At 40.5% G+C, this 14,233-nt stretch overlaps 1 protein-coding gene across 1 annotated transcript in view; it reads right to left on the reverse strand.

Moving 5' to 3' along the window:
- The window catches only part of hacd4 (3-hydroxyacyl-CoA dehydratase 4), a 36,580-nt gene extending 22,881 nt beyond the window's left edge, over positions 1 to 13,699 (reverse strand). Inside the window, exon 1 of the mRNA XM_072590230.1 lies at positions 13,565 to 13,699. Within this exon, the coding sequence (XP_072446331.1) occupies positions 13,565 to 13,623 (59 nt within the window). The 5' untranslated portion in view covers positions 13,624 to 13,699. The remainder of the gene's footprint in view (positions 1 to 13,564) is intronic.
- Positions 13,700 to 14,233: the final 534 nt, after the last annotated feature.

Genomic DNA, 14,233 nt, shown 5'->3' on the forward strand with positions numbered 1-14,233 from the left:
TAAATCTGCATATAAATTGCTTACTCACTGACAGTTGGCTGCTGCCATAGTTTCCAAGACAATAATGGTAACGAGAAAAGAACCAAATGGAAAAAATCACAATAACTCCATTTTGGGTTTATGGTGATTCGTAGCTGATGATTTGTATGGTACAGTAAGTTGCTCATTAATAGAATAGATGTTTGTTTTTATAGCATTGTATTTGTGTGTGTGTCAAGAGAAACAGGTTCTGATATTTGAAAATATATATTATTCCTTACTGCCACAAATTTCTTTTACTTAAATTGCCTAATTTTGAAACACTACCCCATCTGGAAAATGTCTCTGCTCTTGAAGCCTGAGGGAATAATTATTCAATAACTGTGTCATAGGGTGAACTTTACACTCCATGTCTGAATTGTATTGCTTTCCCAACTATGTACCTGAGGCAGCATGAAGAGATTTGGAGATACTCTAAGAGCAAGGAGAAAATGAAAACCAATTCCTTTCTCTGGAGATAAATCATAATACCAGCCATTAATTTTTGATACCACAAAACGCATGTGTTCTAAGTGAATTGAAGTGTCACAATTTATAAATGACATGTTGTGGCAACTCACGTAGATTAAAAGTGGTACCCATGCTGGGTATTAAAATACACAAGATAGAACGAGAAATGAATGTGATTCTGATGAAGGAAATCATTTCGGTCTTTGACCACTGACAGCAAGCAATTGGTGAGTCACTCTGCCCACTGCCTAACTCATAACTGTCCCCATTGAAGATCAGTACCATTATAGTTTTGAGATTAATTTAACAATTCCCATGTTTGACACAAGTATTATATAGTGACTGAACTAAAGTTGCAGAGCTAATTTCTCAAAGTCCATCATAATCTGTAAAATTTGTATTCTGGTCTTGAGATACACAAATATTGCTGTTTACTTTATGAGTTTGAGAAAAGACTAGTAAGCAATATGAAAGATAACACAGAAGTCTTCAACAGGCATTTAAATGGAAAATGTGGCATAAAGAGGTGTAGAGCCATTTATTGTTCAACAGGGAGAGTCTGTGATGGTAGTGGTGAGGACACAGTTATGATACAAAGGAATACTTTGCACCTGTCTTGAGTAAGGAGGAAGGTGCTGCCGAAGGTGTTGTGAGAACAGGATTCAGTTTGACAGACAATTTACTCTCCAACTCAATTCTGATGGTTGGGTCATGAGAAGATAAGAAATAGGAGCGGGAGTAGACCATCTGGCCCCTCGAACCTGACCCGCCATTCAATAAGATCATGGCTGATTATTTTCGTGGATTCAACTGCTACATTGGGCAAAGCATTCCACAGATTCACAATCCTTTGGGACAAGACATTCCTCCTCAACTTAGTCCTAAATCTGCTCCCCCTTATTTTCAGTCTAAACATCCTAGTTCTCGTTTCACCTGCCAGTGGAAACAACCTCCCTGCTTCTATCTTGTCTATTCCATTCGCAATTGAGTACATCTCTAGATGACTCCCCCCTTATTCTTCCAAATTCCATTGAGTATAATCCTGGTCTACTCAATCTCATCTCATAAGCCAACTCTCTCAACTCAGGAATCAATCTAGCGAAACTCCTCTGCACTCCCTCTATGCCAGTACATACTTTCTCAAGTTAGGAGACCAAACCTGTACACAGTACTCCATGCATAGCCTCACTAGCATCCAATACTAATGCCGCATAACCTCCCTGTTTTTAAACTCCATCCCTCTAGCAATGGAGGACAATATTTCATTTGCCTTCTAAAGTACTGCATTGGTTTGCCATTGCCCTCTGTAGGCTGGACTAACCAGGAGAATATCCTACTCTTACTACCTGTCATCAGGCTGATAATCAACCCGTTTAGCCATATTTGGCCATCATGTCCTGCCAGGGAATCCAACCGTGGAGATTCCAGCCTACAGGCACTATAAGACCTCCTATTCAAAGAGTAGATAGGCTAAAAGATGATCAAGGACAGGTTTTAGAAAGTACTTAAAGTCTATAAGTCACCAGATGCATTCATTGATAGCAAGTGAAGGATGGAAACAGTAGTGGTATTGCCAAAATTTTACAATTCTCCTGAGATGAAGAGGTAGTGCCTGAGGGCTGAAAAATTGCCAAAAAAAAAGCTGTTAACCTAGCAATGACAGACCAATTGGTTAAACATTTGTGGGTGGAAAAGCTTTTAGGAATGATAATTCAGGTCATAATCAACAGTCATGTTGACAAATTTGGATTATTAAGGGGTGTTGGAGAAATAGTGGTGACATAATTGAACTAGTAAATCTAGGCGAATGGCCTGGGCACATTGATTCAAATCCTGGTCCTCAAGTACTCTTCTCAGTCAACCAGAGAATGTACTGGCACACTGGAAGTGACCATAAATGTTATTGTCCATATCTGCCCTTGTTGAGAGCTGGCTGCTAAAATATTGAAAATGGTCACAATTTTCCAGGATCTCATTGCTAATCTGGTGAGGGGTGGGGGGAGAAGGAGGTTTTATATTGAGGAAACTCATTGGAAGAGGAACATAGTTTTCTGAGAGTTTAGTGAAAGGCTGATTTCACCACTGTACCAAGTCACTTCTCTATTTCCAATGATGTCTCTTATCCCTGACTGAAAATAACCCACAGCTATGGAAATAACACAGAATAGACAAGAAACCATGCAACTTACACTGCCTTCAAACTAAAACCAAAACCAGTCAACCTCCTAAAGCTTCAGGATCCAGATCACAATTGTGTGTGCGCTCAATCTGAAACGGAGCTATAGGTCATTGTTGGCTCTTTCCCCAAAACGTACAAGATTAACATTGTAACACCATGAGGCTGCTCTGCACTGCTCCATGTAGAATTATTACTGTGTGTCTATGACTACTGAAGCTGAGTGCATGACTTCAGCAGGCTACTCATTCATAACGTTTGAGACCAAGTTGGCTAATCATATGCTCTTTAAAAATATTAAAAGAAACAGAGATTAATGTGAGAGCAGATAATTCTGACACAGAGGTAATAGTGGCATAGGTACTGGTACATTGGCCAACAAGGCAGGTGGGACTCGTTTAGTTTGGGATTATGTTTGGCATGGACTGGTTGGACTGAAGGGTGAATTTCCATGCTGTATGACTCTAGGACTCTACTACTTTAATAGCCTTATTTTCTGCTACAATTTCTATAACAAATCTGTTATTAAACCAGTTAATGAAGCTATTTACTCAAGCGTGGTATAGTGTGTATAGCTTTGCTTTTAAATTCTTCACACACACTATTTTATTCAACTATTCAGTCAGAAATCGATCATATTAGATCATTGAATATAACTTATGATGCCAAACACCAATGAGCATCTACCACTATTTGAAATGACTTGCACATGTAGATTTTTTTTTAAATTGGCAAATTGAAAACTATGGAAGTTGGACTTAAATAAACTGGGTGAACAATGTTGCATCTCCTTGGCCAGTTATATTGAAATATTGAGAAATTCACAGAGCAAGGACTCATGAGGGAATATGAATTCAATGCAAAAATCAGGTAGGAGACATAGACAAGGAAAGAAAGATTGGATTATGATGTACAGAAGAAAGAAAATTAAAACTGAAAAATTAACATAATTTTTCCAATTTTTAAGCCTCCAGTGCTAATTAAAGCCCAAAGGAATGAGACTCTAAATTTCTAACAGTCAATTTTCAATGCAAGAAAGATGGATTGGAAGTAGCTAACAGCTATCATGTTAAAATGGTACTTAGGTAATAGCAAGCATGAGTTTTCTGTGGCAAATTTAGTTCATCTATATCAATAACCTGTGGGTTACCACTGACCAAGAACGTAACTGGACTAGCCATATAAATACTGTGGCTACAAAGAGCAGGTCAGAGGTCATTCACTGTATGGAATAACTCACCTCCTGAAACCCAAAGCCTGTCCTAACATCTACAAGGCACAAGTCAGCAGTATGCTAGAATATTCCCCACTTGCTTGGAAGAGTGCAGCTCCAATAACACTCAGGAAGCTGATACCAGCCAGAGCAAACAGCCTGCTTAATTTTATTTCAACACGTGGTGCCATTCAGTGCAGGTGCAACAGCAGTCGAAATGTTTGATTCAACCGGAACAAAGGCTGTCCACTTGACTGGCATAAAATTCACTACAAACTCCCTCCACCACTAGTGTATTGCAGCAATAGCATGTACCCCGTACAAGATTCACTGCAGAAATTCACCAAAAATGCTTCACTTTAAAACTCATTGTCTGATTTATCTGAGTTGGTTGGGTGGCTGGTTTGTAATGCAGATTGATGCCAAACGCATGGACTTAATTCTTGTACCTGCTGAGGTTATAATGATGGACTCTCCTCCTCAACCTCTCCCCTCGCCTGAGGTGTGGTGGCCTGCAGATTAAGCTACCACCAGTCATCTTTCTCTGATAGGAGAGAAGATTATGATGACTTTACCTTTACTCAAACACATGACCACGACCATCTAGAAGGATAGCAGCATCGGTTACATCAGAACTGCACTATCTGTTGGTTCACTTCCAAGTCACTCACCATCCTGACTTGGAAATGCATCACTGTTTCTTCAGCGTATCTGGTCAAGATCCTGCCATTCTCTCCCTAACAGTTTGAGGGCATACCAAACAAAACAGACTGCAATGGTTGAAAAATTCAGCTCCCCACTACCTCTCGAGGCAAGCAGGTAACAAATGCTGACCATGTACGAATAACAAAAAAAGTCTAGCTTACAAAGCTTTTGGGCATTTGTTGTATTTCAGTAGGAAAGCAAACATGATACTGCTTATGCAAAGATAGTGTTGGAACAGCAGAACATGATCAGTAAATTCAGGAACTTTTAATTTAACTCCATGTCTCCATCTCTCACTGAAGTTTCTACACTAGTTATTCATAAGTACCAATAAATTTCATTATTGTCTCCACTAATATCTTAGTATATTGCTCCTTTCCTTCTGAGATCTAACCTTAACCTTTTAACTCTTTAGTTAAGTAAGTAGGCTAAGTGGTAGTTTATATCCATCCCAGTGCTCCAGAGTGCTACATATAATGATTCTGGAAGGTATATACTTTTCAATAACTTTCCTCACAAAAAAAGGTATCAGTTTTAGATTTGTAAGGTAGTGATTTTTGCTTTTGGCTGAACATCATTCTCTAATTATAGGACATTCTGTACAATGGCTAACCCAAAATCTGCTGCCACTTGGATATACCTCAGGTGCAATAACTTACAACCTCCAGGCCCATAGCTGGAAGTTGAGAAGAGAACTAACTAGCTCTTTATCAACTGGCAAGAGCACCATAGGAACGTAAAGCCCCCCAGTGCACTATGAATCTTTCTATTCTCTATGATAGGATACTTATACGTTACAGCAGAGTAATTAGCACCAGGCTTGACGGTAACAGCTCGACAGTGCAAGAGTTGATCAGTAATTATCTTAAGTTGTTTTGGGACTGTTGCTGACAGGAGACAGTGACACTTCAAATTCTACTTCTTCAAACTATTAGTTCCAGTTTTCCAATCTATCAAAAAAAACTGCAGCCAAAGAGCAGTCCAGTTGCATTGCCAGGTGGGTATTCAGACAAATACATTCTCCCTTGAGACAAGAGATTGAATTTCCACAAGCAAGTATATCCAGAGGTCAATTGGAGGCTTTTCTGTAATTTGGGAACTGTTTGGAAATTCCTGGCTCTTCTCCAAGATAAAAGGAGAGATAAATTGGCTTCCTTCTTATTCATATAGTGTTCTGCTTATGTAAAAAAGCTTCTAAAATTACACGTGAACTGTTATCAATTCGAAACTTGTAAAAACTTTAATTATCCTTAACTCCGTGAGGATAACTAAGTAATTTACTTTATTTTTGTTTTGATTTGCACCATTAATTCACTCTCATTCTGTTTCGTCTTAGCTCAGTTTAGATCCACTAAAGTTGTTAAGTCAATCAGACAAAATACATTTGGTACTTCATGCTGAGGATGTGGCATCTTGGGGAAAATAAGCATTATTGGGAAGCATGATTTGGAGATACCAACCACCTGATGAAGGAGCGACGCTCCGAAAGCTAGTGCTTCCAATTAAACCTGTTGGCCTATAACCTGGGGTTGTGTGATGTTTTAATATTATTGGGAGAAAGTGAACACTGCAGATGCTGGAGATCAGAGTCGAAAAGTGTGGCACTGGAAAAGTACAGCAGGTCAGCCAGCATCCGAGGGGCAGGAGAGTTGATGTTCCTGCTCCTTGGATGCTGCCTGACCTGCTCTGCTTTTCCACTACCACACTTTCCGACGATGAAAATAAACATATTGTCCATCTTTAAATTGCCCTGGAGGAGAAAGTGATGGTGAATACTTTCAGACACCCCTGCAGTTCATTTGGTGGAAATACTTCTATGATGGGGATGGTCTTCACCGATCATGCTGGGACCAGTGGTAGATACATTAGCAACATTTAACAGGCATTTGAACAGACACATGAACAGGCAGAGAATAGAGGGATATAGAACATGTGCAAGCAGGTGGGATTAGTTTAGAATAGAATCATGGTCAACACAGACATGATGGGCCAATCAGCTTATTCCTGTGTTGTAATGTTCTATGTTCAATGTTCTTGATTAGCTAAAGTGAAACAGAAATAGAGGCAAGTAGGTTTTTTTTTGAGTTTACAAGATGCAATGAGTGGAGTGCCAATAGGAGCAATGCTTGAGGCTCAAGTATTTACAATCTATATCAATGACTTGGGGGATGAAGGGACAAAGTGTATGGTTACTAAATTTGCCGATGACGCAAAGGTATGTGGGAAAGTAAGGAGTGAACAGTCTGCCAAGAAACACAGATAAAGTGAAAAAACAAAAAATGGAGTTGCTGCAGCTACCCATAGCTAAAGTTGACTTAAAGTGGCTGCCAGGAGCTTTTAGCTGAAGCAAGATTGCCAAAAGGGGTTGGCAGCTACATATAACAGATGTTCACAGCCAGACTGTGGCCTCCATAGAGGGCCAGATAAGATAATGAAAGATCTCAGTGAGAGAAGACAGAGGAGTATAGTCAATAAGGCATCCCTGATAACTGAGACACAGATGAAAACCTTTTTTTTAGCAAACTATTATAAAAGTTCAATTTCATATACAGTAGAAGGGGAAACTGCACACGCACACACAGACACACACACACACACACACACAGAAACACACACACAGAAACACACAACACACACACATTTTTGGTAAATTACACCTTGGGGAATTTAATTAGATTTCTGTAGACAGGCAGCTCTAAGCACACGAGCATTTTTGATAAGAAAGCACCCTTGAAAAACTTACATAAGAGACATTTAGTAACAAGCAGCCTGAAGTTTACAGTTTAGCAAGAGCCAAAAGAAAAGTATAATCTCACAATAATGTATAGTCATACTGACATTGTTACTACATATTAAACATACCCATATGAGTACTGTGAAATTAAAAATGCAACCTTCAAACTTCCATGCAGGGATTTAGTTGAATTCTATGAACAGCCAACTGTAGACAGTAAAAAGAGACCCCGCCCCCATTAGCATGGAAGATGGAGCAACAAATAGTGTAAACAGAAAACCTCTAAGAGAGCAAAAGAGTTTGTAAAACTTTGAAAATAAACAATTGCAGCTTCACAGCACTGCTTGCAGAGAGTTGTGAAAGTGACTGAATTTCATCTTTATCAATAGAGTTTAAATATAGTTTATCTAGTAGGGAAATCAGTGGGGCAGGTATTTGAAGCAAAGACAGTGAGGGGGTGGTCCCCTCTCCAGAATCAAACTTCTGTTTTGAACCAGTTTGCAAGATAGAGAGAAGCTATTCCTCATCAAAGGATTATAACATTAGATGTAATTATATAAGTTCATATATAACTAACTTTATATTGGGACCGTTATTATACATTTGATGGCAATTCATAGAAATTAGCGTTATTTTGTAGCTCCTATTAGAAGTGATCATGATATAAGTTAAATATACCTCGAGTTCTGAAACAAGTACTGTGAGATATCACAGTAGCAGCCAAAGGCTTTTCACAAATTGCACTTTCTACATCAACAAAGTATAGATTATCCTTATAAAAATGGACTCACCAATGGTAAACATAGCAATGAGAATTCTCAGCTGAGATATCGCACACTTAACATGGAGAATAAACCCTCGGCACCACCTCGATAACGAGGAAACATTTCCACTCCAAGTGAATTAAATACAGCTTTTATATTCATTTTTACAACTTCACAACAAATTAGCCAACTAATAAAACAATAACATGAATTTGTCACTCATTGTACATCTTCATTCACTGAATTCTGTAGAAAGGGAAAGCAGACAAGGTGTGAATAAGGTAACGATTTGATGTTGCCTGTTTTTAACTGATGATGGAACTTCAAGTTAGACAGGTTTGTCAGAATGAGTTAAGTGCAGCAACCCTACGTATCAAGGTTGCTTTTCTCTTTCCCAACACAATCTCTTTGTTGAGCACTGAGATTACGAAGTATCATCAAATTATAGGTGGCTCCTTACCCTGTAGATTTACTATTACCAGAAATGGTTTATGAGTAGACAAGTTATTTTATCTTGGGCCTTTATAACAACTTTTATCTGAGTAAAGCTTTTAATATTCAGTATTATGAAACAAAATGTGAAAATGTGCCTGTGGGAGAAAATACAGGTCCCAGCTTCCTCATGGCCACAAAACAGACAACACAAAATGTCTGCACTTAGCCACTAAGATTAACCACTTGGCTTCAAGTTGGCCACACCAACCACCCCAGACATCACACATACCTCAAGACATGACTCATCCAGCCCCAGACCAAGAGAATATAGCCTCACACTCCACAATAGCCCATAGCTGTGTCCTTAGGGCAGAGCTGCTCCCACTAGGGGTCAAGCCTTCGCAAAGAGTACCCAGACAAGGAGGTACCAAAGGTACTTCGCTTGCCCTCTCAACAATACACACACATTGATACCAGGATGAAACCCTCCTCCAGTAACACCTCCTCCAGCCAAGGATTGGAATCGCTTGAGTCAATCAAGAAACTCATTGTCAGACACCGGACAGTTGAATCTTTTCAATGAATGAACTTTATTTCTCTTTGTTGTATAACTCACACCATTGTCTCATAATTCACACTTCAATGTTGTAAGGGTATAAAACTCCACTGTATTCTCTGTTCGGGAAAGAAGCTGTAGTTCCTTCTGAACAGCCTGTCAGTGACTGTTTCAGTGGGATCAAGTCTCTTCCACAATATCACTGTTTGTTAAATAAATCCTTGTCAGTTGTGTGTTTTGATCTCTGATTAATTGGGCTAAATTCTCCAACAGTGCCATTTGAAGAGGTAAGAGAACATGTGACCAAAGACTTGGTAGTTTTATGGGAGAGCATTAAAGGTGAAGAAACAGGTGAGGATACAAGTAGGTTTCAGGAATAAATTCCACCGCTCAGAAAAAAAAATGAAAGTGAGAATTCACAAGAGTCTGGGTGAAGGAAACTCAGAGGGTTGAAGAGCGAAAGTGATGCAGGGAGAGGAAGGAGTGAGATCATAGAGTAACTTGAAAGCAAGGATGAACAAGGGGATTAGGAAAAGTGAGCACCACAGATGCTGGAGATCAGAGTCAAATGATGTTGTGCTGGAAAAGTACAGCTGGTCAGGTAGCATCCAAGCTGAAGAGCTTCAGGACAGTTCATTATAACCTTACTGCAACGCCCCTTCCAAGAATGCCCACCTTGAAGAAGTTCTCCTCCTCTCTCCACAAGGATCTCAGTGAGTCTCTCTCTCACTGCACCCCTCACCTCCCTCTCACTCCCCCCCCCAAGGACATCTCCTCTGCCCTGAAGCTCTTCAGCCATGTCTTGAAGTCCTCAGATGCTGCCTGACCAGCTGTGCTTTTCCAGCACCACACTCTTCAACTCTGAACATGGGGATTAACCAATTTAACAGCCTGTGCAGGTAGGTAATTGTGAAAAAGAAGTAAAATGAGAGATGACTACAGATGTCAAAATAGTCAAACCTCTTGACAGAAGTCAATCAATGAACTCAAAATCAATATTAGGTGATGATACTGGCTCGAAGGACTGGACCACATATGTGCCCTCCTGTTAGACTTGGAAATGTGTCAGAAAAATTCTAAGTCTAGTTTGCCTCAGTAGGAAGTGACTCTGTAACCTTTAAGAGTAGACTCTCAAATAGAAAGATCCTTCCCTATCTTTTACAGTCTATCCTTCTGTATATATTCTGTATATATTACAGAATAATAATAATAATAACTCACATGGGGTGAGTTGCAATTATCATAAGCATACCTGAAGCAGAATCACTGGATAACTGTGTGCTTGGTATAGAGAGAAATGGATCAGTTTCCTGAATAAGAGCATACCACATGGTAAATGGGAAATGGAATTAGTGTAGTTTGTTGAACAGCGAAGACATGGTGGGCCTCATCATTTCCTGATGAAGGGTTCCAGCCTGAAACATTGATTTTCCTGCTCCTCGGATGCTGCCTGACCTGCCATGCATTTCCAGCACCACTCTAATCTTGACTCTAATCTCCAGCATCTGCAGTCCTCACTTTCACTACGATGGGCCAAAGAGCCTGTTTCTATGATGTATGTCTTTATGACTCTATGACATAGGATCAAAGTGAGGCCATTGGGCCAGATGCAGTGCAGATATTTGCCAGAGATGCTTGGACAGCACCATCCAAACCCACAATCACTTCCATCCAGGAAGACAAGGGCAGCAGATACATGGGAACCTCTAAGTTCTTCGGCAAACCACTCACCATCCTGACTCGAAAATATGCCATCGTCCCTTCATTGTCACTGGTCAAAAACCCTCCCAAAGGGCCTTGTGGGTCTACCTACAATGGACGACCACAGTTCAAGAAGACAGCTAACCACCTCCTTCTCAAGGGCAAGCAGAGATGGGCAATAAAAGGTGGCCCATCCATCAATGCCCAAGTGTCATGAGTGAACAAAATAAAGGTGGCAATTGCTAATTAAACAAGGTGAGCATTGAATCACCTGATGGCCTTTACTAACTCCTTTATGTTTGCATGAGCTTGCCACATCAGTTATTATTCTGATCTCATACTGTGGCAGGCCCAGTTGTGCTTAATTACATAGCTTTGTTCAATTATTTTTTTAAACACTTCTATGCACATTCATAGATAGACACTGCTTTACGAACTGTTTATTAAGTCATTTGTAAAACAAAAGCTGTCATTTTGATCTCTGATATTTCAATGTTAGTACATTCAGGCTTGACTATGAATTCTTCTTCATGTTATATCACTCACCGGGAGATAACTGGGATAAAGTGAGGACTGCAGATGCTGGAGATCAGAGCTGAAAAATGTGTTGTTGGAAAAGCGCAGCAGATAACTGGGATGTCCACCACATCCTGGAATTCACTCCGAAGGCAGGAGAGATCATGCTGCCAGAGAACCATACGTGCAGCCTACTCCATTTGACAAAATGTGTCTCAAATTATATTCAGAAGCAAGGGATGTTGCAAGATACTGACATAGTTCTCCATCGAACCACAGGGACCATTGTCCAAAATCACAGCGCTGTATCAGATCCTTGCCTGCTTGTGCAGCATCAGAAAATCACCCACATGCTACCCACACTGCCCATTACAGGTTCAAGTTTAGTCAACTCCTGAAAGGAAAACAAACAAAGGAACCCTACATTTTCACAGATTCTCAGTGTGAACTTAGAAACTGTTAACTGATGTGGAAGGGTGCTTTACCGAGACTTCAGTATTCATTGGGGTAGAGTGAGTGAGTGGTGATGGTCCCTGAGTGTTTGCAGATACCCATGCAACCGGCTAAAGAGTGACTCTGTGACAGAATTGAACATGATAAGGGAAGAAAGAATGTAAATAGAATGAGCGAGTAGAATTAATGTAGAATACTAGCACTTATGTCTAAATTTTAAGGCTCAGGTTAGCTGCAGAGTATTTTTTAGGTGACATTTTAGAGTTTTGGTATGGGAGCTGCTGCTTTTGACATTCACCGTTATGATGTGTAGGTGCTGGTGTTGGACTGGGGTGGACAAAGTTAAAAATCACACAACATCAGGTTATAGTCCAACAGGTTTATTTGGAAGCACTAGCTTTCGGAGCGCTGCTCCTTCATCAGGTAGTTGAGGAGTATTAGATTGTAAGACACAGAATTTATGGCAAAAGTTTAAAGTGTGATGGAACTGAAATTATTGAAAAAGACCTGGATTGTTTGTTAAGTCTCTCATCTTTTAGAATGATCATGTTGGTTTCAGTTCTTTCAGATGTAAATCGCAAAACTTTTTTAAAAGTTACATTCTCAAGTGGACTTCATCTGCCCTGGTCATCAGCCTGAAATGTTAGACCAGACCTTCTGGGGAGTGGCAATCCCACAAGTGGTTAGAGTGCCCCCTGGGGTGGAGGTAGGTTACCAGGGTGCAAAGTGACAAAGAGGCAGCAAAGTGTTTAGGGTAGATCAGGGTGGGGTACAGAAATTATGTTTAATGGGCGGAAGCTGCTAGGGAGGGTTTGTACCATGTGTGGGAGATTCAAGTCAGTAGCAGGGTTATGGGGTGGAGGGATTGGTGCAACAGAGGAACATGGAGTTTGGGATTATACATAGGGAGTGTCAAGTTAGTGTCTAGGGTATGAGGGTCTGGGAGGTTTGTGTGAGTGATTTATGGGATCAGTTTAACAGTTACTTGGGAGTTAGATAGCCTAACCTTTCCTAAGTAAATATTTTCCTTAACATAATTGGAGTCATTCTCTAGTTGTTATGAAGACTTTCAGGTGGATTCCACAGGATCCCCGAAAGCAACTGTTGTAATCAGGTAATGGTACAGCCACCAGATCACATTAGAGAGACTGGTCTCTCATTAGAGAGAGAGAGAGAGAACTGGTGGGATAGGTTAACCTGTGGGTTACCACACCTGGACAGGTTGAGAAGGAGAGTCCTTCATGGTCACCTCAGCCTGTGCAGGAATTGAACCCACACTGTTATCATCGCTCTACAGGGCAAATTCCTGATGAAGGGCTTATGCCCGATACATCATTCTCCTGCTCCTCGGATGCTGCCTGACCTGCTGTGCTTTTTCAGCATCACATTCTCCACTCTGATCTCCAGCATCTGCAGTCCTCACTTTCGCCCAGGGCAAATCAGCTGTCCAGCCAACTGAACTATCTAACTCCCGAGCATTCTGCGCCTCTTCACCTCCTGAACTGCTGAGCATTGCCAACGTGTTCTGCTTTAACTTTTTTTTTTAAAAGCTTTCCAACATCGGCAGTCAGTTCAGTTTATGTTAGCTTTTGTCTTGCAATGAGCACCTTGGTGTAAAACTCCACAATCCAAGCCGTCCGGACGCCTCTTATCCGCTCGACTCCCTTTTCCTGATCTAGAGAATTACAGGAAACCTATAACTGACATTTCCAAAGCTGATCAAGCACCAGGTTCCCCCGACAAATAATAAAGGAGAAACAGTTCAACAAAAAGACCTGGTTTTTCTGACCCATCAGCAGTAACCCAGAAGCTGTTTCATTACCTTGTCCGGGGTGGGCAACTGACCGACTCCTGGTTCTCTGAGCTAAGTGTGGATTTCATTAGCTCCACTTTAAAGACAGTCAGCTCCTCCAGTGAGACTTCTTAAGGAAGTTAAAGCGACGCATACTTTTCAGGAAGCCTGACGTCAGGACTCCCATGTATGGAAATTATCTTGTTTCTGGACCAGCAGCACAAAGCTGGCGATTTGATGAGTGGTGGTTGATTTATAAAAATACACACGCTCACAGGAAATGGCAGAAGCATCTCGTGTTAATGCAAAACCAGTGAGAAAGAAGTTCATCTTTTCACACAACTTCTGTTGCGAAACGGGATTTGTTTTGATAAAAGTTTGTGGCTTATTTGGAAATTTTTTTTAAAAAAATTAAGCTTGGTTTTCTGCAGAAGGTTTAGCAGGCATATAGTTTGACAGAAAGTAAAGCATTAATGTGACAAAGTGGCTTTGGAAACAATTCAGAGGAGAAATTATTTTAAAGACTGAGCTTCAAAAGCCTTAGTTGGTCAGAGAAGTTGGAGGCGGCACCTCACAATAGGCTTGTGAGCAAAATTGGTGCTTATGGTTTAGGTCAAGTTGCTATATGGATGCACAACAGGATGAATGATGGGAAAGAGTGATCATTCCTAGGTGTTTTCCAGACTGGAAAAAAATTTG

This window comes from Chiloscyllium punctatum, chromosome 2 (assembly GCF_047496795.1).
Source record: "Chiloscyllium punctatum isolate Juve2018m chromosome 2, sChiPun1.3, whole genome shotgun sequence".
Lineage (NCBI taxonomy): Eukaryota > Metazoa > Chordata > Chondrichthyes > Orectolobiformes > Hemiscylliidae > Chiloscyllium > Chiloscyllium punctatum.